This window comes from Saimiri boliviensis, chromosome 11 (assembly GCF_048565385.1).
Source record: "Saimiri boliviensis isolate mSaiBol1 chromosome 11, mSaiBol1.pri, whole genome shotgun sequence".
Classification (NCBI taxonomy): Eukaryota; Metazoa; Chordata; class Mammalia; order Primates; family Cebidae; genus Saimiri; species Saimiri boliviensis.
In genome coordinates this window covers 29,645,644-29,672,870 of record NC_133459.1, presented here as the reverse complement: position 1 = coordinate 29,672,870, position 27,227 = coordinate 29,645,644, and the positions used below count along the sequence as shown (strand labels likewise).

The 27,227-nt window shown below is 39.8% G+C and overlaps 1 protein-coding gene across 15 annotated transcripts in view; it reads left to right on the top strand.

Moving 5' to 3' along the window:
• Positions 1 to 27,227, top strand: part of PUM1 (pumilio RNA binding family member 1) — a 145,304-nt gene that overhangs the window by 76,417 nt on the left and 41,660 nt on the right. For 7 of the 15 annotated variants that reach the window (XM_010348171.3, XM_010348164.3, XM_010348168.3 and 4 more), the window contains 5 exons: positions 1,113 to 1,279; positions 3,790 to 4,060; positions 15,137 to 15,230; positions 16,376 to 16,492; positions 22,581 to 22,732. In XM_010348171.3, the coding sequence (XP_010346473.1) occupies positions 1,113 to 1,279; positions 3,790 to 4,060; positions 15,137 to 15,230; positions 16,376 to 16,492; positions 22,581 to 22,732 (801 nt within the window). The remainder of the gene's footprint in view (positions 1 to 1,112; positions 1,280 to 3,789; positions 4,061 to 15,136; positions 15,231 to 16,375; positions 16,493 to 22,580; positions 22,733 to 27,227) is intronic. The other 8 variants (XM_010348172.3, XM_003937594.4, XM_010348167.3 and 5 more) reach the window with 4 other exon arrangements.

Genomic DNA, 27,227 nt, shown 5'->3' with positions numbered 1-27,227 from the left:
CTTCAGAGAGAAATTCTCTTGCATCATACACTTCAATTTAACATGCTTCCACTTAGATCTGATGAATAATCTTTGTTACCAGTAGATGGTAGAAGATAGTTATTAAAATACTTTTGGTGAAAGAATCTCATAGTTAGAATTAACTTGTATTTGAGGCATTAAACAAATTTAAGGGTCATCAGTGAATTGTTGATGCATAACCTGTGAGGCTTATAGGGTAGAGCTGAGAGGTGATGCAAATTGGCAGGGCATATATCCCAAGATCAGGTACAGAATAATTGAGTTGGAATGATGTCAGAACACACTTGGCTCAATGTTTAGAAGTAAGGGAGGAGCCGGGCGCGATGGCTCAAGCCTGTAATCCCAGCACTTTGGGAGGCTGAGGCGGGTGGATCACAAGGTCAAGAGATCGAGACCACCCTGGTCAACATGGTGAAACCCCGTCTCTACTAAAAATACAAAAAAAATTAGCTGGGCATGGTGGCGCGTGCCTGTAATCCCAGCTACTCAGGAGGCTGAGGCAGGAGAATTGCCTGAACCCAGGAGGCGGAGGTTGTGGTGAGCCGAGATCGCGCCATTGTACTCCAGCCTGGGTAACAAGAGTGAAACTCCGTCTCAAAAAAAAAAAACAAAAAAAAAAACAAAACAAGTAAGGGAGGAATTCACATAGCGCAGTGGAGAAGTATAAACTTCTTTTTACAGGCTTGACAGTTTTTTTTTCTGTACTATTCACTACCATACCTGGGACTTATTAAGAGTCATGCTATTATATAAAGTTAGGTTCGAGAGTAGAGAACTTGACCAAGAGCTACAAAGTTGTGGCTGGGCTTTGGGTAGGAAGAAGAAAAAAGGAAAGAAGAAAATGGGTTGGTGGAACATTGGGTATAGTAAGACTGTTCTGAACTCTGTAACATAAATGTATGTTTGTCTCCCCCATTTGGCAAGACCTTCTGCAGTGTTCCTGCCTCTGTGTTGTTTGTTAATTAGATTGTAATGTCTGAAAGGGCACAACACTATCCTGAGTAGCATCTAGTGTAGTCTGGTGCCTACAACGGTTGCCCATTATTATTAGTTGATGATGATTAGTGAAGCTGAAGCTATTTTTTAAACAGGGCCCAAGGGATGCAGACAGTGATGAAAACGACAAAGGTGAAAAGAAGAACAAGGGTACGTTTGATGGAGATAAGCTAGGAGATTTGAAGGAGGAGGGTGATGTGATGGACAAGACCAATGGTTTACCAGTGCAGAATGGGATTGATGCAGACGTCAAAGATTTTAGGTTTGTATGTTTTACACTTCTGATTTTTGAATGTGGGCTATGGGTTTTTGTTTGATTTGGTTTTACTTTGATTTTCATTTTCTTCCCCTCCTCATGTTTTCTGTTTAAGAATCCAATCTAGTGTAGGCCATGCTACAAAGATTGTAAATTAACTGGTGAGGTGGAATTTTCTAAAAGTTGTCAATGCTTGAAGCGTTGCCAAAATGGTAGATTTTGCATTTGCACAGAACTCTAGATTTTGCAGAAAGATTCCAGAGAAGATTATTTCAGTGATTCTCAAATACTAAAATCACCTAGGATAGATGCCTCGGGACCTTTCTTAAGTTTCTCCCAAATCACTGTATTAGAGAGCTATGGTTACTAATGGAGTATGTTATATCCCTCTGGTAGTTTAGAGGGAAAAACAGTTGAGAATTTATGCATTGTCTCATGTGCTCCTTTTGAGGTAGGTGGACCAGGTATCATTGTCCTCATTTTGAAGAACCGGAAATGCAGCTTAAATGATTTGTTCTTAATCATATCTCTTCTGCAGATGCCTCTCATCCCATCTTTGGTCATGATTGATTTTTACAGGCTTTTGTGTTAACTTACTTTACAAAGTATTAAAATAATGTATACTTATCTTCCACAATTGGCAGGTATTCTTCTTTAAAAATCTGTAAAAATCCTTGTCCAGTTATATACAGGTAGAGAATTTTTTAAAATCCCCAGTGTGATGGTACAGGTAGAGAATTTACTTTCGAGTAATTTTAATATCAATCTAAAGCTAACGTATGTGTGTGAGCATACACACACACACACACACACACATACCCCTCTGCTTATTCTAATGTCTGCCAAAGTCAAAATGAAAATGTATTTGCATCATTGTTGTAGGACAAGTCTCAGTTGTTTCGTATTAATAATATAATTATCGTTGTATTGCATGTGTAAATAATTGCAGTCTTACAATTTTTTAAAAATTATTTTTATTTATTTATTTTTTGGAGACAGAGTCTCACTCTGTTACCCAGGCTGGAGTGCAGTAGCACGAAATCAGCTCACTGCAACCCCTACCTCCTGGGCTCAAGTAATTGTCCTACCTCAGCCTCACGAGTAGTTGGGACTACAGCCACCTGCCACCATGCCAGCTAATTTTTGTATCTTTTGTTAGAGACGAGGTTTCACCACGTTGCCCAGGCTGGATTGTGAACTCCTGAGCTCAAGTGGTCTGCCTTCATTGGCCTTCCAAAGTGCTGAGATTATAGGCATGAGCTACCGTGCCCAACCTGAATTACAGTCTTTGGAAGAAATTTAAGGCACAGGGTAATAAATACTTAACTAAGGTCTTTCAGATGAGGTTAGGTGTCCCCTCTACCTTGAATGTCCAGCAGCCTGTATAGCCGTATTTTGTTGTATTTAAATGGGGGCTGGCAGTGGCAGTGGCGGCGGCGGCGGCGGTGGTGAGTGACAGAGAGAGAGAGAGAGAGAGAGAGAGAGAGAGAGAGAGAGAGAGAGAGTGTGTGTGTGTGTGTGTGTGTCTGTGTTTGTGTGTGTATGCGTGTGTATATGTGTATGGGTGAGTGAAAGAGAAGGAACGAGATAATACCTTTAATATGTACCAGTTACTGGACTACAGAATTTTTTGGGGTTGGGGGGTGTGGAGGTGGAGAAGAAGGGCATTGAATGTAGCTACAGGCTACACTCTCCTGATAATATAATATTATATATTAGTGTATTATATATCATATAATTCTGAAGTCCTTTTATATAAGGTAGTGGTAGATCCTGGGTTACCCAGAACCTTGGTGTCCCATGGTAATTATCAATGATGCCCCCCCGCCTTTTTTTTTGCTCTTAGGCATGTCCTGGTTTGGATGATAAGTTACATCTTCACATTACCTTCAATTCTTAGAATTGTCTCCTTAACAGGGGCACACAGATAATGAGTTTGTCTTGTCCTACTTTGGAATTGTCTACTCCTTTTGGCTTCATAGAAGGGGAGTTAGTTTTAGCGTTAGTAATACCAATGATAAGTAAAAACTTTTTTCATTTTCTTTTTTCCCTCACAAATATGCCAGGAACATAAAACTTTTTAGAATCACTGAGTTGTGGAATTCCCCCTGAAAACCGACTTTTTCCATTGCCTCTATATTTAAAGAGTAGATATTTGGTGGGGCATATTTTGCTCCCTGCATTTTGGGATCCGTTTTCATGGATGCCATAGACAGTGATTTTTCCACATTATTTCAGTTTTCCTCAAACCCGGTTCCCTTGGCTAAGGGGTGTAAATTATTAGCAATTAATGTGAATTTAAAGGGTGGATTACATGGAATTGCCAGCAATAACAGCATCAATTTAGAGGATGTAACCCTGTAAGCACTGTAAAGTATCTCTGGTGGTTTTATAGAAATAGTTTTAAATACTGTCGATAATGAGCAATGCTGAGGACATTGTCCTTAAACTTGGGTTACTGTAGTGTCCCTCCCCCCTGAAAATAAGGTTTAATGCCCTTTACTTTCTCTGTTTAGCCGTACCCCTGGTAATTGCCCGAACTCTGCTAATGAAGTGGATCTTCTGGGTCCAAACCAGAATGGTTCTGAGGGCTTAGCCCAGCTGACCAGCACCAATGGTGCCAAGCCCGTGGAGGATTTCTCCAACATGGAGTCCCAGAGTGTCCCCTTGGACCCCATGGAACATGTGGGCATGGAGCCTCTTCAGTTTGATTATTCAGGCACGCAGGTACCTGTGGACTCAGCAGCAGCAACTGTGGGACTTTTTGACTACAATTCTCAACAACAGGTACTGTGTGTGTCTCTGTCACCCTCTCTACTCTCCCTCCAGCCAGCACATTGTTGAAGTAATTAAGGATGGGGGGATGGGGGGAGGTGGCATTGTTTCAGGCTATCCATAGCTAGCCCTTATGAACCTGTTAGTGATGTAGGTTTACAGAGTCCCCTCATGAATCTGGTCCCTATGCTGAGGTCACTGGCAAGAGGCCACCCTGCTCTATATGTACTTCCTTTGGCTCTTCTCTCTCCTCAGCAGCTGGGGAGTGGATGAGGTAGTGTTGCCTCTTGTAACACAACCTTCTTGGGTGCTAAATTAATCTCGCTGAAGATTTATGTGGTTGTGATGCTGTTGGTTTGTTTTGTTTTTAAAATAGTAAACTCTACTGCCCACCACTGTCAGGAGTGTAGTGCCAGGTCGTCTTATCAATTACGCCTTACAGTTAAACAGGCTACTCCAGATAACGTAGATAAGGGTTTGGCACCTTTCAGAAGTATTAGAATGTGATCACAGGAAACCCCACACACAAATCATTCAACATAAAATCTACCGTAAAATTGCTTGGCTCTTTTTTTAAAAAATGCGTTAAGCCTGTGGAAAATTTTGTAAGTCTGCCTTTTGTTTTTTGAAGACGTATAGGACTACCTTTAGGGTTACCTGATCTCTGTGTTTATTTATTTATTTTTTTTAAAGGAAGGTCAGCTGTCTGAACTAGAAAAGAGGGGCAGTTAGTTTCCCAATCTTGTTAAGTATAAGGTCTCCCTTGTGGCAGAAGCAGTTTGATTGACTGTGAATTTCTGTTACTTTTTAGTAGTTTTGTAATAGATCATTAATACAGACTTCTAGGTTTGAAAGGTTAGCGTCTCATTTTGAAGTTTAGAAATTCTATGTAGGGAAATTAGCTTATGATCTTTGGAGATTAGTTATGCCATGTTGTACATTTGGTTATTGTCATAAATAGTTGATACTAAATGAATTTTGGTTGATAGACAGCTAAAGTAAAAAGTTAACCATAAGAAGTTTTCCAAAGAAATCCCTTTAATTTAAGTCTCCTGTGTGGTTTATGAACAAGAAGTACCTTTAAGGGATTGTGTGAATGTGCATATTCATATAAGGTTAAATTAACAAATCTTCTTTTCAGAGAGAGTAAACTAAAAGTATACACTCTTCTCCTTAGGTATGCCCATCTCCCCATATGAATTGACTTTCTGTGCTTTCTCTTCTTCTTTATGGCCATTTTTGGGTCTTTGTGTCAATTCCCAGTGTAGTACAATCTAACCCTTTCCGTGTTTTTTAAGAAGAGTTTGTCTCAAATTTCTTAAGAACAAAAATATGATTCTCTTTCATTTAACTGTTCTTTACTTCATAATCAGAGTTGAGCTGCTTTTTTTGGTTTATTGATGTTTGGTTTCAAAATAATTTTACCAGTTTTTGGAGGCTGGACAATTATTAGAACTTGAGCAGAAATGTAATTTTGTGTACCCACAAGTAGTTAGCATGATTGCATCATAGCTACCACTTGTTCAAAAATGTAAAACCAAGGTGTCCTCACCCATATATCTCAGCAGTTTTTGAAAGTAAACATTATTTTGAAAGTTAATCTCTTGTTGGATTCAGGTTTCCTATGCATGTTTTGGTTGCTGCAACATAGAGGCATTTTTACATAGACATAGTACTGTCATGATGTGAGTGTTGTTTTATCTCATGGGCCATAATTCTTTTCTGAGTAGATTGTTTTATACATTCTTGTACCGGCTGTCTTAATAGCATACCTGGGAACCACTGGCCTAAGCCTTCTAGTATCTTTAAGATTGTCAGTCTCTCAGTGTTACTGTAATAAGAGCTAGTAGTTGTTAAGAAGGAAGGATTTCTTTACTATTGGAAATTGATGTTTGTTTCTTACATTTTATCCTTAACCTTTTGGTTTTCATTACATTTTATTCCACTTTTCATTTCTAATTTAAATCCTCTTCATTTGTCAAGGTTCAATACTGTCACCTTTCTTTCTTAATAACCAAACCAGAAATCTGTCATGTCTGCCTCCCTTGAACTTCATAGCATTTTGTGTTTCCTTTAAGAGAAGGTCTTGTGTTGTGATTACTTGTCTAATAGTCCTTGCCAGATTGTAAACTCCTTGACAGCAAAGACCAAACCTTATCCCGTTTCCTCTGCATTGCTTTAACAGAACAAGATTTCAGGGGACTTTCTCCCATCCCTATTATAGTATCTTAGTGCATCCTCTGTAATATGCTTCCCAAAATTAAAATTTGAAACTAGCCTTTCAGGAGGTCTGGAGGCTACTCTTTGAGAGCTACCATGTTTTCCAATATGTGTGTCCTTTGGATTCAGCTTATGCCTTATATACAGATAACTATACTTTATAATATCCAGGGAAGTTACTGCTTGGATCAGAACTTAATCCATCTAGGCTCACTCTGTGGCCATCTGATCAGAAACCATGGTCCCTCTCATGATAAAAATGTACATAATTCTCTGGCACTCAGTTTTGCAGGTAACTTCAGGGAGACCACAGATCTGTGTTCTACAGATACAGCCTTCTGTTCGTATGTTTTGTTCTTTGTAGCCAAGCATATCTTTCATGAATAGAGTAAGATTCCCTTTTCTCCTCTTGAGTTGCTCTCAGGTTAGTCATTGTGACTCATGTTGTCATTTAAATAGTGCATGGAAGTACTCAATGACAAGGGATGCAACCATTTATGCCCATGTCCTTGGAACCCTACAACTATGGAGAGTGTACTCTGGCCTCAGGAAGGGAAGGACTTGTGGAAGAGGTGGTTCTTCAGCTGTGCCTTGAAAAACTTATTTATAGAGGAAGAAAATGAGAATTCTAGTGGAGGAAATAGTAAAACAGGTATGCGTTCATTAGATAATGTATAAGTAGTCAGTCTGGTTGGTGGTTTAGGTTGAAGAAAAATAGCTAGAGAGGTTGAAGGGTTAGTGTTGTGAGTCTTACACTGTGCTGCCTATAGGCAAAGAAAAGACACTTGAGAGGAGGAATGACTTAATTATCATAGTTTAGTTTTTTGTGCTTACTGAGTTTAGCAGCAGTTTGAGACATTCTGTTTACTCTTATTATTCAGTTAACTGTTGACTATTGTGTCCTTCTAGGAACCTTGGGTTCTGAATGAAACAGTAGTGGAACATTTGGGGAACTAAGTGCTAAATTGGTGGGTTCTGAATCCTCTCAGATAAGGGGAGGGCTTAATGAAGACACAAGTTGCATGCAACTGACTTGAAGGACAGGTGGAATACATTTTGTTGCAGGTCAGAGCAGAGGTATGGAGCTGGGAATGACTGTGGTGTGGTCCTGGGCTGAGGAGAGTAGAAGTTGAGTGTAGAAGAGGACAGGAAGGTGCCTTTGGCAATTGAGTCCAGGTCCTGGAGGCCCTGGGAACCAGGTGGAAGTCTTTCTTGGACAGTACTGATGATTGTGAGGGTTGAACCAGAGTTCTAGTGCAGCACATATTTTTCTGCACATTCTGTTCTTTTATCTTGCCTTTCTTAAATAAGCAATAAAGGTGATCATTTTTCTTGGTTTAGAGTTTGCTACAGATGGTAGGTTTGCTTTATTTGTGACTTTTTAGGAAAGGAATCTGGTTTGGAGACTGACAAAATAATTCCCTCTTTTGTTCTGTTTCTTTTCAATCTGGGCTTTGATTTGGTGTGATAAGCTGGTTTCCTCAAACTTTTTATCAGCTTATAGTGAGATGCATGACATGGAGCAGCCTGCAAATAGGGAAAAGGTACTTTTCATCTGGTTCCTTGCCAACTTAGTTCTTGTTAGCTGTGACACTTGAGGTTTTGATTAGTCAGTTGCTTGTCTGGTCACTGTTAATCACTCTGAATTTAACCCTTCTAAGGTTTACGTATAAGAGCAGGAGTTCCTAATTCTTTTTTGTTTTTGTGTGTGCCGTGAACTTCTTTAATAGGTGAACTGTGTGAACCACTTCTCAAAATTATGTTTAAAATGTATAAAGTAGAATTACAAAGGAAACCAGTGGTATAAAAATAGCTGTCATATTTGAAAACAAACTTAATTATATATTTACGTATTTATCATATGATGCATGAAATAGAAGTAGTGTACTGGCTCTCATAATGAGCGTAAACTATTTTGAGATACTTGTAACAACTGTAAAGTAACATGAAAGTGTATGTGATTTCTGTGATAATGTCACAGATGTATTGCTAAAGTTCATGTAGTTTGTTGTCTACAATCATAATTGAAGAATATCCTAAATTTCAGGTAGATGTGCATGAAGATAAAGTTGCAGTATCACCCACCCAAGTACAAAGATCTTGGGTTGAGAACCTCTGAGTTAGAATATTTTACCAGCTTGAAGTGATAGTTGTTATTTCTACAGTGTTCTTTGTCTCACATTCACTTCATTGTCTTCTTAATCTTGAGAAACAGCTGTGAGCAGTTCATGCATAATGTGTTCATACCATTTTGTACTGTGATGTTGGAGCTGTATTTTTTACAAAACGCTCTACAGTTGGCTGTTTGTTTCTTTAAATGCAGTTTGAAAACTTATTACTAGGTTTTATTACAAACGTGGCACAAACCAAAGCCAGGATTATATCAGTGTAGAATTAATCATACTGTCGATGTTCTTTATTTAAAATTCAGTTAATCTACAAATAGCCTAATGTAGCATGTTTTACAAAATTGGATACTATTAATACTAAAACTCTCATCTGTTAAGCATGAATTTTAACAAAGATGCAATAGATTGGAGTGGAAGTCGGGATATGTTGTTAAAAGTGTGGTGGTGTGATTAAATGTCATTTTTATGAGGCCAAGTGTGTATATAGTTTTAATGTAGGTATTTAATATTCTCAACTTGGCTCTTTAATTTGCAAATGATTATTCTGTCAAGTGTCATGTGAATAGTAACTGAAAAAAGAGTGACTTGATCAGTTGAAGTTTACCTCTGTTATTTGACTTTGTTCAAATTTTACTTATGGTAAAGTTTTTCTCAAAAGAAACTAATACACTTAGTGGAGGGATGTGTTTTGTTTTTCCTTAGGACCTTAGAAATCATTTATTTTGGAATCAGATTCTTCATCTGCCAAAGAAATGCACAGATGATGATGATTATACTTTTTTTTTTTGGTTTAACAGCGTGATTTAGTTTGTATGCATTTACCAAAAATCATTGTAATCATTAGTCGATCATTGCAGTAGTTCAAATAACCTGGAAACTGGGCTTTGATCTAGAGTCTTCAAAGAGTAGCAAGATTTCATATGCCTTCATAAACCTTTTTCTTAACATTTTATAATCCCATCATTGATATAGTGCTTTTAATGTTTTGAAGGGATTTTCTCTGGGTATCCTGAAAACACCCCCATGAGGTGGGGAAGCTGTTTCATTTTTACATGTAAGAGGCCAGGCACCGTGGCTTATGCCTGTAATTTCAGCACTTTGGGAGGCAGAGATGGGCAGATAGCCCAAGGTCAGGAGATCAGCCTGGCCAACGTGGTGAAACCCCGTCTCTAGTAAAAATACAAAAATTAGCAAATGTGCTGGTGCATGCCTGTAATCCTAATCCTAGCTATTCTAGAGGCTAGGAGAATCACTTGAACATGGGAGGTGGAGGTTGCAGTGAGTCAAGATTGCACCACTGCACTCCAGCCTCGGCAACAGGGCGAGACGCTGTCTCAGAAAAACAAAAACACACAACAACAACTCAGTGAAATTTAATGACATCTGGTACAAGCTATGCAAGTACAGGTAGCTGTTATTTTCAGACTGTTTCCGTTGGACCTTGTACTAGAAACGCAGAGCCTTTTAATAGGCAGAGTTGTCTCACCTTCAATTTCCACTATATTCATAGCTTTTTCTGAAAGTAGCATAATGCAGAAAGTACTCATCCATAAAAAACATAAATTGTTTTCTTTCTTCTCTGTTATCTTTGTGACCCACTGATAGCAGTTGGTGGTTTTGGTGCAATGAGATACTACTACCTTTTTTTCCCCCCTTTTGAGAAGGAGTTTTGCTCTTGTTTCCCAGGCTGGAGTGCAGTGGTGCGATCTTGGCTCACCTCAACCTCTGCCTCCCAGAGGCTTCAAGTGCTTCTCCTGCCTCAGCCTCCTGAGTAGCTGGGATTACAGGCATACGCTGTCACATCTGGCGAATTTTGTATTTTAAGTAGAGAAGGGGTTTCTCCATGTTGATCAGGCTGGTCTCGAACTCCTGACCTCAGGTGATCCTCCTGCCTCAGCCACCCAAAGTACTGGGATTACAGGTGTGAGCCACTGTGCCTGGCGATTTTGACTCTTAATACGGACTAGGAGGAGTCCTGCCCTCAGCTTTTGGTCTGCTTGTGTTGTCTGGCTCTGGGAAGGAACTGTAAAGGGTGATGCTCAGAAGGGGCTGAGTCTGTTTGGGTTGCTCTCCCCATTCATCAGAAAGCTCATTACCGTTACGCATAAAGGACTCTTATAAGTGCTTTACATGTGTTCATTTTAATCCCCACAGCAGCCTTTGGTGTTACATGTATCTTTATTGTCATATTAGAGAGAAGAGGAGAATGAGGCACAGAGAGATTAAACGATTTGCCAGAGGTTACATAGCAAGTCAGTGGTTAGCTGAGATAGAAACCAAGGCTGTCTGGCTCCAGAGTCAGTGCTCTTAACCCCTGTCTACTATGTATATAGCCTCAAACTGGTGTTAAAAAAAAAAAAAAAAAAAAAGTCAGGAGTACTCTTTTGCATTTTCTGACTCTTTATTTAGACATTCCTCCTCCAGATTCAGAAAACCCCATAATTTTTTATGTCAGCAACTGCTATTGATAACAACAGTAATAATAGCAGTAGCTATCTTTTATAAGATGCCAACTACATGTCAGTACATGTCAGTCACTGTGTTGGGTGTTTTTGGCTGCCCGGATTCCTTTCTGGAATAAGAACCATATAGAATGTTTTTTATATAGTAAGTGACGGAGAAAGGAGGCAAACCAGCTTCTTTGTCTACTTCCCAAATTATGCCTTCAGTATTTATTAGGAATCTTGATATGCTTGAAGTAGATGATACATTTTCCCCTGCATTCAGACTCTCTTTTTTTTTTTTTTTTTTTTTTTTTGAGACGGAGTTTCGCTCTTGTTACCCAGGCTGGAGTGCAATGGTGCGATCTCGGCTCACCGCATCCTCCGCCTCCTGGGTTCAGGCAATTCTCCTGCCTCAGCCTCCTGAGTAGCTGGGATTACAGGCACGCACCACCACGCCCAGCTAGTTTTTTGTATTTTTAGTAGAGACGGGGTTTCACCATGTTGACCAGGATGGTCTTGATCTCTCGACCTCGTGATCCACCCACCTCGGCCTCCCAAAGTGCTGGGATTACAGGCTTGAGCCACCGCGCCCGGCGCATTCAGACTCTTGAACAACTTGTAATATCTACCCAAGTGAATTATAATCAACAGCATCACATTTATCATTATACTGACCTTTAAATAAACATTTTCCCCAACTCTCACAGTATTTTGTTTCTCAGTCATGGGATATTTGCTTGCTTTGTGGAAAATGTGAAAATGTTAGCAGAGCTCAGTGCTTTGCCCAGCAGATGGCATTTGTGCAAGTTTTTCAGGATCCTTTGGAATCTGTCACTTGCCAATTACCCAATTTGTTTTGAATACTCTGTATTTCCAGTTAATATTGCACCATTTACATAAAGAGAATGTGCTAAAATTGCTGTAATCTGTTCTGTAATCAAATCTGTCTGGTGTACATGTATAATTTACTTTTGTTAAATTGTTTACTGCAAAATGGTCTCAAGAAAATCCTTTTCTATTCACCGTAATTACTAAGATATTAATCAGCTCTCAAACATAGGATATATGGGGGCCTCTTGTAAGGCTTGTATGCTTTTAGTTAAAAGTAATAGTTCTTGCTTTCAAAATGTGGTAATATGATGGTGAAAACCATAAGCTAATGTTATATGGAATAATTACTTTTATGGTATTCCCACATACCATGTATATTTACAAATATAGTACCCATACATAGGATGATTTACATGTAATATTTAAAAAAAATATGGCCAGGTGTGGTGGCTCACACCTGTAATTCCAGCCCTTTGGGAGGCCAAAGTGGAAGGATCATTTGAGCCTAGGAGTTCCAGACCAGCCTGAGCAGCATAGGCTTCATCTATACAAAAGTTTAAAAAAAAAATAGCCAGGTGTGGTGGCATGCGCCTGTAGTCTCAGCTACTTGGAGGATGAGGCAGGAGGACTGCTTGAGCCCAGGAGTTTGAGGCTATAGTGAGCCATGATCATGTCACTGCACTCAAGCCTCGGTGACAGAGTAAGACTCTGACCCTTGAAACAAACAAGCAAACAAAAAAAAAAAATACAAAGTGAGGTTAAGTCAGATGGAATGGCAGTGGTTAATAAGTCAAGATACCCTTAAGAGTTGTGTTTTGAAGATACTGTCTTTATTTCACCAGTTCCATGTCACAGGCACCTGCCTAATACTAGGTGCTCAAAAATGTTTGTTGAATGAAATGAATTCTTTTGTTTGTAATAGGGCAAAGAAGGGTGGAGAGGAGAAGCTAACACAAGCAGTGTCTGATACGTTAAATGTTGCAAAAGGTTTCAGGTCAGAAAAATTCCAGAAACTTATTGAAGAGACAGTACGTATTTAGTGGAACTATGAGATATTTCACAATATATCTCATAGTTACATTGTGAAGAAGGGCTACCCTTCTTGGGTGGACTGCCTCCTGTTGGAGGGAGTACTGTGTGAGACACATCTTTAGTAAAACAGACATGTGAAACCAACTTGCAGAAATCACAAGCACACTGTGGATTTTTTTTTTTTTTTTTTGACAGAGTCTCTGTCACCAGGATGGAGTGCAGTGGCACGATCTCATCTCACTGTAACCGCTGCCTCCCGGGTTCAAGCAATTCTCCTGCCTCAGCCTACCGAGTAGCTGGGGATACAGGTGTGCACCACCACACCTGGCTAATTTTTGTATTTTTTGTAGAGATGGGGTTTCGCCATGTTGGCCAGGATGGTCTCAATCTCCTGACCTCATGATCCTCCTGCCTTGGCCTCAGCCACCACACCTAACCACAGTATTACCAAATAGTCTTGACTGGCTCCCTTCCTGGAAGACAAATGTTTGATAATGTCTGTCAGTAGATTCAGTTCCCCTGCCCTTTTTTATTCAAGATGAAGTCTTGCTCTGTTGCCCAGGCTGGAGTACAGTGGCGAGATCTTGGCTCACTGCAACCTCTGTCTCCCAGGTTCAAGCAATTCTACTGTCTTAGCATCCTGAATAGATGGGATTACAGGCATGCGTCACTATGCCTGGCTAATTTTTGTATTTTTAGTAGAGACGGGGTTTCACCATGTTGGTCAGGCTGGTATCGAACTCCTGTCCTTGTGATCCACCCACCTCGTCTTTCCAAAGTGTTGGGATTACAGGCGTGAGCCACTGTACCCAGCCCCCCCACATTTCTTTTTAAGACTTGATATTTAGTAGTACTGTTCCCTTTTTACCAGCATCACAGTGAAGTTTTTAACTTTCAAAAAAAAAACAAAACCTAAACTATTTTTGAAATAGGTGCATGGTTACTTTTGGCATTCATACTCCAAAAGCAGAGCTTAAGACTAGAGAAGTAACAGGTGAAATGGGGTAGTATGTTCAAAGTATTCACTTTTTGTTTTCTTTTAGTCTAAAATTAGCCTCATCATGTTTGAGGTGTAGAGGGTAGCCAAATCTCCAAAATCTCTCCATCAGAGTAAGTCCAGTCGTGATAGCAGTTAGCTGAGTTGGTAGAATGACATTGTCTCCTAATGTCTGAAACAATCAGGTCTCTTTATGAGGACAGCTGTCATTCAAGATCCATAGTGTCTGTTACACATCATCCAGCAATGTCAGCTGAGCTGTTGAAAAATCCTGTAGGAAGAGCAGGTAGGTTGAAGGTCCTATCCATGGAGGTCCCTTCAATAAGTGCTTTCAGTCTGATTTTAACAAACATTAAAGTCTTCAATATCACTCCTTGGAAAGAGGCCTATTAAGGGATCCACAAATAAGGTTACCGGCATCCCCTTTCTTTGTACCAGTACCATTCATACTAAAATGTAACCTCCATCAGGGCAGGGATTATGTATTGTTTTATTCACTGTCATATCCCTAGTTTCTTGCACAGTGCCTAACAGGTATCATTTGTTTCATAAATGTTTGTTGAATTAATGAGTGAATGATTGATTTTTTATTAAGGTAGAATAATAAGGCATTCTTAGTGTTGTTAAAGCCTTTAAACTTTTTTTATTTCTTTAGAACTAAGAAATGTGCTAGGTGTGAGCTCATAATCTAAGTTTTGTTAGTAGCTGCTGTATTTCTGCTGTTTTATTTTCAACATATAAAGAACAGTATCCCAAAAGACTTTGAAGCTATCCAAAGTTGGGCAAGTGTCTAATTTACTCATTAGGATAAGCTACTAGTTAAGGAAGTTATTCAATACCATTTTCCCAGGAAGGGGCAGCCCAGAGGGTGAAGTGAACACTTTTCATATTCTTCTCCAAAATGTGGGTAGGTGAGGATTAATGCAGTTATTTGTGGGGTCTTGAAAGCACTAAAAGGAGATTCAGCATTAGGGGCAATGTGGCAAATCAATTTGTAGTACATTTGTCTAATTTTTAACTTTGCTTTGGATCAGGCAGGACCTGTACACCTATTGATAACCATTAGGGCTTTTGCATGCATATATATATTATATATATAAAGAGTGTGTGTATGTGAGAGAGAGAGAGAGAGAGTGTGTGTGTGTGTGTGGGGGGGGTGGGTGGGTAGGTAGGTGTTTGTTTCAGGGGACATGTAATATACGAAGTGGTCAGCTCATGGGACCAGGGCATAGCAAATTGAAGTAAAGAGAGACAGGGAGAACAGAACTATGAAACATTAGAATCCCATGGGAATGAAGTAGAGTGTGAGAACATTTATTGTTGTTAAAGTATCATGCCTAAATAAGGGATTATTGAAATTTTTAGTCAGAGAGGTTTTTAAATGATTTTCTAAGCCAGTTTCCCTAACCACACCATGTTTTTCCTCTTGCCTCAGCTGTTCCAAAGACCTAATGCGCTTGCTGTCCAGCAGTTGACAGCTGCTCAGCAGCAGCAGTACGCACTGGCAGCTGCTCACCAGCCACACATTGGTAAGTCCTTAAGCCCATAGCTTTTTCGTGATAGATGTGGCCGTCATTTTAGGATAACTGGATGCGGTGAAACCCAGTAATTTAGACTGATGATAAAAGTGGGCACAATTCCTCAGACAGAGTCAATGGCTTCTTTCTTTTGTCCAGTTGTCTGTAGCCACATTATTTTTGGCATACCTTGTAGTCCTACATCATAAGATTTCTTCAGTGGTCAGCTGTTGCCCTACCTCAGCTGTTTCAGGATTTAAGTATTTACCACAATAGTGAGCGGTGACTAGCATTAGCTCTTTCAACATGCTGAATGCTGGATGACATTGATTAAATAAGTTGTGGTTCTATAGATTGTAAATATATCAGCTTCTCATTTTATGAGCAAATAGTCTAAATTCATTTTCCAGTAAGTATGTATTGAAAAAATTTATAAAAGTATTCTTGCATAATTACTAGTTTTAAGGTAGCTTTGCCCTTTTCCTGTAGCAGTTGTTAAAGTTTTGAGAGACGTTTTCATCGTGCTACCTAGACATTTCTTCCCTTTGGACCTTCTTTAGGTCCCTTAGAAATAGAGTGCATTAAGTATAAACAAGTAGAATTTTTTTTTTAATGTGTCAAAATGGCATGATTGAGCAGAAAGGAGATAGCTAATCTTGTATGTGATATGCTATAGAAGAATATACTTAGTTCCAACCTAAATAAATAAAGGCCAGGCATAAAGTCCTTGGGTCTGATATTGTAGGGTTGTAAACAGTAGTCTTTATAATTACCCGTACATTTGATTTCATGAAAACTGTTTATAAAATTGTTTTAAGTAGAAATAAATACTTTCCTTCATCTCATTTTAATGAAAGTCTTTTAAATTGCTCTATTGTAGCCCGTTATAATTTTAATAATCTTTAAGACATTATACTGAATTTAAAACTGTATATACAGTTTTAAGTTAAATATTTAGCAAAGGTAAAACTTGACTATAGAAACATTTCATTATAATCTTCAGTATAGGAGTTATCTTTTAAAAATTTATCTTTACTCTCAACCTGTCCTGTCTTCTCTTTTTTCATTTTTTCTTCATCTACAGTCTGGAGTGAATAGTCAAACTGTGTAGGTATTTGGTAGGGCTCAGTTTTAGTCAAGTGTGTTTTTACTGACAGGTATGTTTTCAGCAGGTTTAGCTCCCGCTGCGTTTGTCCCCAATCCATACATCATCAGCGCTGCTCCCCCAGGGACGGACCCCTACACAGCTGGATTGGCTGCAGCAGCGACACTAGGTGAGACATTCTGCTGCATGAGGGATTTTCTCACCTGAAAAGTCATTTGAGATGGGAGTGCATTCTTTATACTCTTTCCAAATCCATGTCGCCAGTGGAGATTTCTCCAGAATTTCTATGTCATCTACCTGCCAGCTTAATATCTCTCCTTAGCTGTGTCGTAGGCCCCTCAGACTTGAAAATGTTGAAAGGCAAATTAATCACATACCCCTTGCATGTGGTATTTTTGATCCTTGGAGCTACCAGTTGCTCATTTATTTTTCTCCCTTTGCCCAGATCTCCTACCACCTCTAGTCTATCATATAGTTCAGGTCCTTTTACTAGTCTCTATCATGTATTTCTAATTTCCTTGACTCTTTAACCTTGTCTTCCCCTCTAAATTGTTCAAGAAAATGGTTTCAAACTTAGATCTTACCCCTTCATCTTTCTGCTTAAACCTTTTTTTGATTTCCCTTTTTGCTACCCTAATATGGCATACTGCAGTTACTACCAAACATGGCTGATGATTACAACCTACTTGGAGTCGTGGTGGGGGTGGGGGTATCTTGTTCCTTGGAATCCGTTTTGTGTTTTTTTTTTTTTGAGACGGAGTCTCACTCTGTTGCCAGGCTGGAGTGCAGTGACGCGATCTCAAGTTTACTGCAACCTCCGCCTCCTGGGTTCAAGTGATTCTCCTGCCTCAGCCTCCCAGGTAGCTGGGACTATAGGCCTATGCCACCACACACAGCTAATTTTTGTATTTTTAGTAGAGACAGAGTTTCACCATGTTGGCCTGGATGGTCTCGATCTCTTGACTTTGTGATCTGCCCACCCTGACCTCCCAAAGTGCTGGAGTTACAGGTGTGAGCCACTGGGCCGGGCAGGAATCAGTATTTTTAAGGAGCTTCCAGGTAATTCTGTGGATTAGCTAGGGTTGGGACCCACTGCATGTAGGGCTCTGTCACCATGCCTCATGCAGGTCTCTACATGTATACCACCCAGTTTCCTTTCTAATTGACTGCCATTGGCTAACACATTGTAGGAATACAAATCTTATTTGTTTGCTGCAGATACTGCATTGGTTTAGGCCCCTGTCTTTGGACACTGTGGTCTTCTGTAGTAAGCTCTTTGTCCCATTCTTTGCCTGTGAGTGCCCTACCTGACATTGTCACCTCTAAGGAACCTTCCTTGCTAACTATTCCCCTATTCTTTTGGTATCACTAATTACTGCACTGTTTTTATTTGTTTGTGGGTGTATACATTACTTTTTTTTTTCCTGTTATGTTTTTGGAGACATGATCTTACTTTATTGCCAAGGCTGGTGTGTAGTGGCGTGAATACAATTCACTGTAACCTTGAATTCTTGGGTTTACTTGATCCTCCTGCCTCAGCCTCCTGAGTAACTAGGGCTCCTGGTGTACACCACCATACTGGTATTGGATAATTGTGAAATTTTTTGTAGAGATAGGGTGATCTTGCCACTGTTACCTTGGCTGGTATTGTGTCAAACTCTGGAGCTCAAGCAGTCCTTCTGCCTCGGCCTCCCAAAGTGCTGGAATTCCAGGCATGAGCCATTGTGCCCAGCCTATGAGTGTTTTTTTCTTTCTTTGAGACTAGATGGTTTTTTTTTTTTTTTTTTTTTTTTTGAGACGGAGTTTCGCTCTTGTTACCCAGGCTGGAGTGCAATGGCGCGATCTCGGCTCACCGCAACCTCCGCCTCCTGGGTTCAGGCAATTCTCCTGCCTCAGCCTCCTGAGTAGCTTGGATTACAGGCACGCGCCACCATGCCCAGCTACTTTTTTGTATTTTTAGTAGAGACAGGGTTTCACCATGTTGACCAGGATGGTCTCGATCTCTTGACCTTGTGATCCACCCGCCTCGGTCTCCCAAAGTGCTGGGATTACAGGCTTGAGCCACCGTGCCTGGCGAGACTAGATGTTTTAAAGGCAGTCAGTCATCTTTGTTATTTGACTATGTTCCACAATTACTGTCATCATAGTGGGACCATAAATGTATGATGGATTACGTTCAACATTAGGACAAACAAAATGTCTTCCAATGTAGTTATTTATTGGGGGAAAATCTCTTCAAGTCAAGTTAGTCATGACTAAATATTACTTTGAAATTTTACTTCTTATTATGTAGCATATAATTTGCAATTATGAACTTAAATGCAGCCTAGCATTTCTTAGATTTTCTTTAAAATTGTTTACATTTTGTCATGTTATGATGGGAGCATAGTTAATATAGGGTTGTCTGTCTGTCTGTGGTCATCCCCTTTCTGGGGGAAACAGAAAGCTCTTTCTAGGAGAATGATCTCCATCATTAATATTTATTGAGCACTTAACTTTGTCAGGCATTGTCCTGAATGCTTTTCTTTCATATAGTTTGTCAAATGATTAGAAATTTGTGGCTCAGAGACCTGCCTTATTTTTTTATTTTTATTTTTTGAGACAGTCTTTGTCTCAGAAACAGAATGAGAGCTCTGTCACCCAGGCTAGAGTTCAGTGATGGCAGTCTCTGCCTCTAAGGGTTCAAGTGATTCTCCCACCTCAGCCTCCTGAATAGATGGGACTACAGGCGCCCACCACCACTTCCGACTAATTTTTGTATTTTTAGTAGAGATAGGTTTTGCCATGTTGGCCAGGCTGGTCTCGAACTCCTGACTTCAAGTGATTCACCTGCTTTAGCCTCCTGGAATGATGGGATTACAGTTGTGAGCCACTGCGCCCAACCTAGGAAGCTATCACAGTTTAAATGTTGTGCAGTTGGGGTTTGAACCGGGTTTAACTCCAAAGCCCATGTGTATGTTTCACTGTATCATTTAGAATGCCTGTGCTGTCTTTCTTGAATTGTCTTTTCTGTACTTTTTTTTAGAAGTCTTTTCCTTTATTGATTTATGTTACTTAAAACAAAGAGTTGGTCCTAGGGTTGACACTGCTGCTGTCACTCAGATGGTAATTCGGTGATCAGAATCTTATTTTTTGTGTATGTTAGTTGAGCCAGGGTGAAAATGAATTAATACTTTGACAAATAACAGGAAGTGTTAACTGTCCAAACTGCGGATCTGTGTATTCTTAGAGGGTGTCAGTCACACAGGAATTGAAGTAGGCATCCTGATGAGTGAAGCTCAGTGATTTGTCCCGGGATGTTCTCCTAATTTAATGTTGGGCCATGTGACCAGAGTATAGTAGTAGAAATGCCAGTCGAGAAAATGTAGGGAATAATGCAAATGTTGATGGTATAGCGGTCCTTGCCCAGTAGAGGGTTCTCTTTTGTTGGCTGGGAGAGGCTTGAGACAGTTATTACAGGTTGCACCCCGCTTGTTCAAGGTAGATACATCTGTACTCCCAACAGCTATTACAGGTTGAGCATCTCTAATCTGAAAATTCAAAACCTTTTTGAGTAGTAACATAACACCACAAGTGGAAAATTCCACACTTGACCTTGACCTCATATGATGGACTATAGTCAGAACACAGGCACATGACACATAGTTTATTTATTCATCACCCTCAACGGAAAAGTAGAATTACCCCCGGCTGCGTGTATAAGGCGTATGTATATGAAACATAAATGAACTTTGTGTTTAGACTTGGGTTAAATCCCCAAGATAACTCTTGTATATGCAAATAGTCTACAGTCTGAAAGCTGTAACACTTCTGGTCCCAAGCACTTTGATTAAGGAACACTCTGCCTGTGTTTACCCGTTTTATAAGTGAGGAAACAAAGGCACAGTTAGGGTCTTTCTATTTTTCCTGGTATTTTTTTTCTTTAACTGCCCAAGACCACCCTGCTTTATAAACACTAATCAATGAGTATGAGGCTCTATCACTCTTTTTTTAAAGCTTGAATACATGGCTTTTAGGCTGTTCAGTTTCTGACAAGTTAAAAATGTCTTAACTCCCCCCCCCCCCACCCTTTGTTTTTTGAGACGGAGTTTTGCTCTTGTTACCCAGGCTGGAGTGCGATGGCGTGATCTCGGCTCACAGCAACCTCCGCCTCCTGGGCTCAGGCAATTCACCTGCCTCAGCCTCCTGAGTAGCTGGGATTACAGGCACACACCACCATGCCCAGCTAATTTTTTGTATTTTTAGTAGAGACGGGGTTTCACTATGTTGACCAGGATGGTCTCGGTCTCCTGACCTCGTGATCCACCCGCCTCGGCCTCCCAAATTGCTGGGATTATAGGCTTGAGCCACCGCGCCCGGCGCTAACCCCTTTTCATATAGTATAATAGTTCGTATTGTAACAGCTTTTCTTAGCAACACCTTCATTCTGTACCCAGCTGAGTATTTCACAGTGTGCACTCTTGTAAACAGAGTTGCTTAATCTTTGCTAAACCGCAGGTATAGAAAACACCAAATTAGAAATGTCAAAACATGTTTATATTGGACAGCAATACAGTTTGACTTATTTGTGTTTTAGAAGCTTAAAATGGGAGAAATAAGAATATGTACGTATTTTGGCTTAATGAAGTATGTGTTTCTCCAGAATTAGCTATTGCATCAGAGTAGCTGTAATATTTGAAATAGCTCTTCAGAACTTCAGTGTAAGGCTTGCTTATTATTAATAAATCAAGTTGTAAATATTTAACTCTGTCCTTTAAGGAAGTTCAACTTGAAGATAAGTTTCAGCAGATTTAAAGAACTGGCTTTGAGCCCATTTCCTGGTTAGCAAATGTGTCCTTGGTGTTTCTTGCCACCAGCTTCATCAAAGAATTCTGTGATTAGGTTTCTGCCACACTTGGGTTGTTATCTGCATAACTTTGTTACATACATCTCTGTTGCCTACTTTATGTGGCAGACTGCGGCTGTACTTTGTTGCCAAAGAAAGTAAACAGATAATTTGGATTAAAGCAGAATGCTTAGTTTTGTTTTGTTTTTTTAAGACACCCTTGCTCTCTTGCCCAGGCTGGAGTGAGGTGGCAAAATTTTGGCTCACTGCAACCTCTGCCTCCTGGGTTCAAGCAGTTCTCTTGCTTTGGCCTTCCAAGTAGCTGGGATTACAGGCATCTGCCACCACATCTGGCTAATTTTTTGTATTATTCTAGTAGAGATGGAGTTTCACCATGTTGGCTGCCTGTCTCAAACTCCTGACCTCAAAGTGATCTGCCTACCTCGGCCTCCCAAAGTACTGGAATTATAGAGAATGCTTAACTTTTTTTAAGGTTCTCAACAGGTCTGACAAGTCAAGTTGTGTTTTTTGTTTGTGTTCAATGTTGACTTAAATTTAAAATTTCACATATCAATGTCTGAATGTAGTTGTGTTGCATGTCTTTTGTGACTTTATAAATAGAAATAGGGACCAGGCGTGGTGGATCACTTGAGCCCAGGAGTTTGACACAAGCCTGGGCAACATAGACATCTACAAAAAAAAAACCAAAAAACAAAACAAAAAAAAAAACAACCAGGTGTGGTTGCATGCATCTGTAGTCCCAGGTACTAGGGAGGCTGAGGTGGGAGGATCGCTTAAGTGCAGGAGGTTAAGGCTGCAGTGAGCTGAGATTGATTCATTGCATTCCAGCCTGGGTGACAGAGTCCTGGTCTCACACAAAACCAAAACAAACAACAGCAACTTTGAAGCTGCGTTGCAGGTTTACTTGAGTGTCTGGGTTTTGTTGTCAGAAGACTGATAGATGTTCATTTCTTTGGAGTTATTGAAACACCAGCACTCTGTTAATCACCTTAGGCGCCATTCTTACCATTGAACGTGGGATACATCCTAACCTTCTGTTCTGTTTCATCACTTTAAGCACGCAAACCCTCCATTTATTCCCTTCTAACAACGTATATTGTTTCTATCTATCCTACATCCTCCATCTATTCTTAAATCCAACCCCTTCTATCAGTTATTCTCCCTTTTAGTTCTCTAATGTTTTATCCCTCACTGCTTCTTCCTCTAGGTCTATGTTAGAAGACTGGTGTAAGGATCTCATAGAATGTTTACTATTCTTTAAAAAGAGAATTAATGATTAGCTAGCATAAACCAATATACTTTTAAGTTAATATTTTACAGTAGGATCTATTGAGTCAGATGTAATATTTGGAAAGCCTGAGGTGAGTCTTAGTAGTTCAGACTTTCTTTACCTTTCGTTTGCTATTTTTAGGCCCAGCTGTGGTCCCTCACCAGTATTATGGAGTTACTCCCTGGGGAGTCTACCCTGCCAGTCTCTTCCAGCAGCAAGCTGCTGCCGCTGCCGCAGCAACTAATTCAGCTAATCAACAGACCACCCCACAGGCTCAGCAAGGACAGCAGCAGGTAAACGTAGACAAAATTTACCTCTTCTAAGTGGGAATTTTAGTATTGCGGATAATTAATAGGTGATATTGCACCTAATAGAAAAACACTGTGAATGCATGAATTTCCTCTTGTGTGTGTATATCTGAGTTCAGGCACAGACTTAACTATTCTTGTGGAATGGCGTTTATATATCAGACACTATCGTACCTGTTCACTTACGGGGAAACTGCGTAACTAGCAAGTGTAAAGTGGATCTTCAAAATTACAGTAAAATCTTGTTCTGCCATACTATAGTTGCTTGCCACTTACCACTTTCAGATCATTTCAGGGTTTTGCAAGGGGCTTGCTACCAAAGCAGGGGTACTAGATTTTTAGACTGCTTATTTACAGCGGCTATTGGATTGGATGTAAATCTTAAACCTATTTATGTTAGCTTTTTATTTGAGTTGAGAAAGGACAGTAAACTGCAAAACTACATCTTTTTTTTTTTTTTTTTTTTAAACACAGGCCATTTCCTCCTTTGATTGCTAGAGTAACACCTCTTTATTGATAGAAACTTCTGTAAACTAGAAAACTTGGGGAAAAAAAAATCACCCTAAATCCGTATGTCAGAAAACCAGTGTTAATATGTTTGGCAGCTGTTATTTTAGCCTTATTGCTTAATATTTTACAAAATTGGCATTATTCTGTCCACGTGGTTTTACATTCTGATTTCATACTTTACTGTGTTATTTAGCAGGGTGTTTGTGTGTGTGTGTGTGTGTGTGTGTGTGTGTGTGTGTGTTTGTTTTTTTGTTTTTTTTCTCAGAGACAGAGACTTACTCTGTCGCCAGACTGGAGTGCAGTGGCGCAATCTCGGATCACTGCAACCTCTGCCTCCCGGGTTCAAACGATTCTCCTGCCTCAGCCTCCTGAGTAGCTGGGACTACAGGCGCGCATGACCATGCCCAGCTAATGTTTGTATTTTTAGTAGAGATGGGGTTTCACCATGTTGGCCAGGAGGGTCTTGGTCCCCCGACCTTGTGATCCACCCGCCTCAGCCTCCCAAAGTATGGGGATTTCAGGGGTGAGCCATTGCGCCCAGCCTGGTGTTCTTTTAAATGATGTCTTTACTAGATACATTTAAATCCATCAAAGGACACTTTTTTTTTTGACTAGTCTATTATATTTGATTCTTCATTTATATTAGTATTTTGGTGTTTTGAATGAGACAGGTAAATGTCCTTTACATAAGCGTATCCTTGGAAAAAATTTCTAGTAATGGAATTTTTCTGGCGCTAATGAAATCAGCACTTAGGCTTCGATGCGCATTGTCAAATAAAAGCTATCATTTGAGGCAAAACGCCCTGCTCATATATATTATATGATCCAAACAATTTTTTACTTGACATTGTTCTTACTCAGAGGGTGTATGTCTAATTTTTTTTTTTTTAGATTCCACAGGTCTTGAAATTCTCCCTCTTATTTGGAAACATAAAAATAAGTAAATAATTTGCTCACAGAATGAGTGATCTGTTGAATTTCTTTTTTTGTTTGATTTTTGAGATGGAGTCTAGCTCTGTTGCCCAGCTTGGAGTGCAGTGGCGTGAGCTCGACTACTGCAGTCTCCGCCTTCTGGGTTCAAGTGATTCTTCTGCCTCAGCCTCCTGAGTAGCTGGGATTACAGGTGTGTGCTACCACACTTGGCTAATTTTTGTATTTTTAGTGGAAATGGAGTTTCACCATGTTGGCCCGGCTGGTCTCAAACGCCTGACCTCCAGTGATCTGCCTATCTTGGCCTCCCAAAGTGCTGGGATTACAGGTGTGAACTACTGCACCTGGCCTGTTAAATAAATTTCTTTTTTTCTTTCTTACTTTCTCTCTCTTTTTTTTTAAACATAGTCTTGCTCTATCATCCAGGCTGGAGTGCAGTGGTGCATCTTTGCTCACTGTAACCTTTACCTCTCAGGTTCAAATGATTCTTCTGCCTCAGCTTCCCTAGTAGCTGGGATTACAGGCACATGCTACCACACCCAGCTTGTTTTTGTATTTTTAGTAGTAACAGGGTTTCACCATGTTGTCCAGGCTGGTATTGAACTCCTGACCTCAAGTGTTCCACCCACCTTGGCCTCCCAGAGTGCTGGGATTACAGATGTGAGCTACTGCACCTAGCAAATAATTTCTTAAGATCTGCTCTTTGTGGATAAGTGTGCATTTCTTTGTGTGATCATCTTTTGTTTAAATGGTTGTCAAATTATTACGCATTTGGAAGATTAAGGTAATTGCCATGTTTTAAAATTAGTTCTGATACAATGAACAAGAATAATACTAATAACTACTACTTATAGAAAGCTTACTGTACAAAGTTAAGTGCTGTACATGTAATTTCTATTTCTCTTATTAATTATTATAGATGTACAACTTCTCATTTTATGAAATAGAATTTCATAATTGAGAGGAAATTGATTGAGGAAATAGAATTTGTATGCCCAGGGTCACATAAATACAAAGTTGTTAAGATTTCAAGATAAGCCTTTGTCTTGACAACTTGTTTTCTGACCATATTGTGGTATCTTAAAGAAAATCGGAGCTCTTGTCTTCTACCATTAACTAGCTACAACTAGGGCAAGTTGGGTGGCTTCTCTGAATGCATATATTTTTGTTATAAAATGGACATGATAATCATTAACTTTTCAGTTTTCTGTCATGCCTGACAGGTTCTGTCAAACTCTACTAAGAAGTTTTTAGCACTAGTTTTTAACAAGCAGTCATTGTTTTAGTTCCTTTGTTGGGGTGCCAGTTTCTGGTTTTAAGTATTTGAGGAAAATAGGATTTTCTTGGTAAACTCTTTTGTTGCAGAGTTAATTAAATGAGAGGTTCTTTTTAAACTTTGTTGTTGGCCCTTTTGGGCCCTCGTATTTTATCAGAAAATATATGTTGCGTTCTAGGCAAGCTAACTGTTCTAGGAAGGTTTTTATAAATTCAGTCATTTTGTAGATTTTATTAGACTTTAAAATATTATTTGTGAAATTGTATGTTTTGTTTCCATGAAAACATGGACTTGAAAGCTATTGATGAAAGTATATGAATATTGGCAGGTAACTGAAGAACTTTTATTTGTTGTTGGGGTACTGGACAGATTTCTAGAGAGTGGACAAAAAGCTAACACTGTTTTTCTTTCTTATTACAAGACTCATCAGTAGTCTTTGACTGTACCTTTCTTTTTTTTTTTTTTTTTTTTTTTGAGACGGAGTTTCGCTCTTGTTACCCAGGCTGGAGTGCAATGGCGCGATCTCGGCTCACTGCAACCTCCGCCTCCTGGGTTCAGGCAGTTCTCCTGCCTCAGCCTCCTGAGTAGCTGGGATTATAGGCACGCACCACCATGCCCAGCTATTTTTTTTGTATTTTTAGTAGAGACGGGGTTTCACTATGTTGACCAGGATGGTCTCGATCTCTTGACCTTGTGATCCACCCGCCTCGGCCTCCCAAAGTGCTGGGATTACAGGCTTGAGCCACCGCGCCCGGCTAAGTGATTTTTTTTTTTTTTTTTTTTTTTTTTTGAGGCAGAGTTTCACTCTGGTTACCCAGGCTGGAGTGCAATGGCGCGATCTCGGCTCACCGCAACCTCCGCCTCCTGGGTTCAGGCAATTCTCCTGCCTCAGCCTCCTGAGTAGCTGGGATTACAGGCACGTGCCACCATGCCCAGCTAATTTTTAGTATTTTTAGTAGAGACGGGGTTTCACCATGTTGACCAGGCTGGTCTCGATCTCTTGACCTCGTGATCCACCCGCCTCGGCCTCCCAAAGTGCTGGGATTACAGGCGTGAGCCACCGCGCCCGGCCATGTACCTTGCTTTAGGTGCCTTGTTTACTCTACCACTCCTGCCCTTTCACAGAACACCTAATCACACATCAACCTACATCTTCATGTCGTATGAAAGCAGTGCTTTCATTGCTTTTTAAAATCTTCAGCAGTTTTGAACTACTAGTATTGCCATATTTCTGTGCATGTTGTTTACTTATCCTAGAGTGAGATCTCTTCTGAGTTATTGAATGTGTACATTCTAAGTATTTGGCAAAACTCACCTGTCCAGCCCCCCAGCTCTTCCATCTATGTAGTTTGGAACACATTTTCTCTCTCGAAGTTGGTTAGGTTCTTCAGGTCAGAAACAGATTATGTAATATCTTGATAATAGGAATTTGCTGTTGGTTATTGATTATCTCCTAGGTATCAGGCAGTGTGGCTTAAAGACATTTCAGATATTTCCAGCAAATCTGCAAGATTATTGGTTAATTCTTATTACTGATTAAAGAAGTAAAAGAGTGGGCAAATTAAGTGTCCACACATCTCCTCTTGCCAGTGTGGACAGTGTTGGTCACCTTATACTCGCTTAACAATATTTAATTGGTAATTGGTTTCTCTTTTTACTTTTTTTTTTTTTTTTTTTTTTTTTTACCACTGGTATCAAGAATAATCTGTACCCATTTTCTTGACCATATATCTAACATTTATAAATAGCACAGTAGAATTGAAA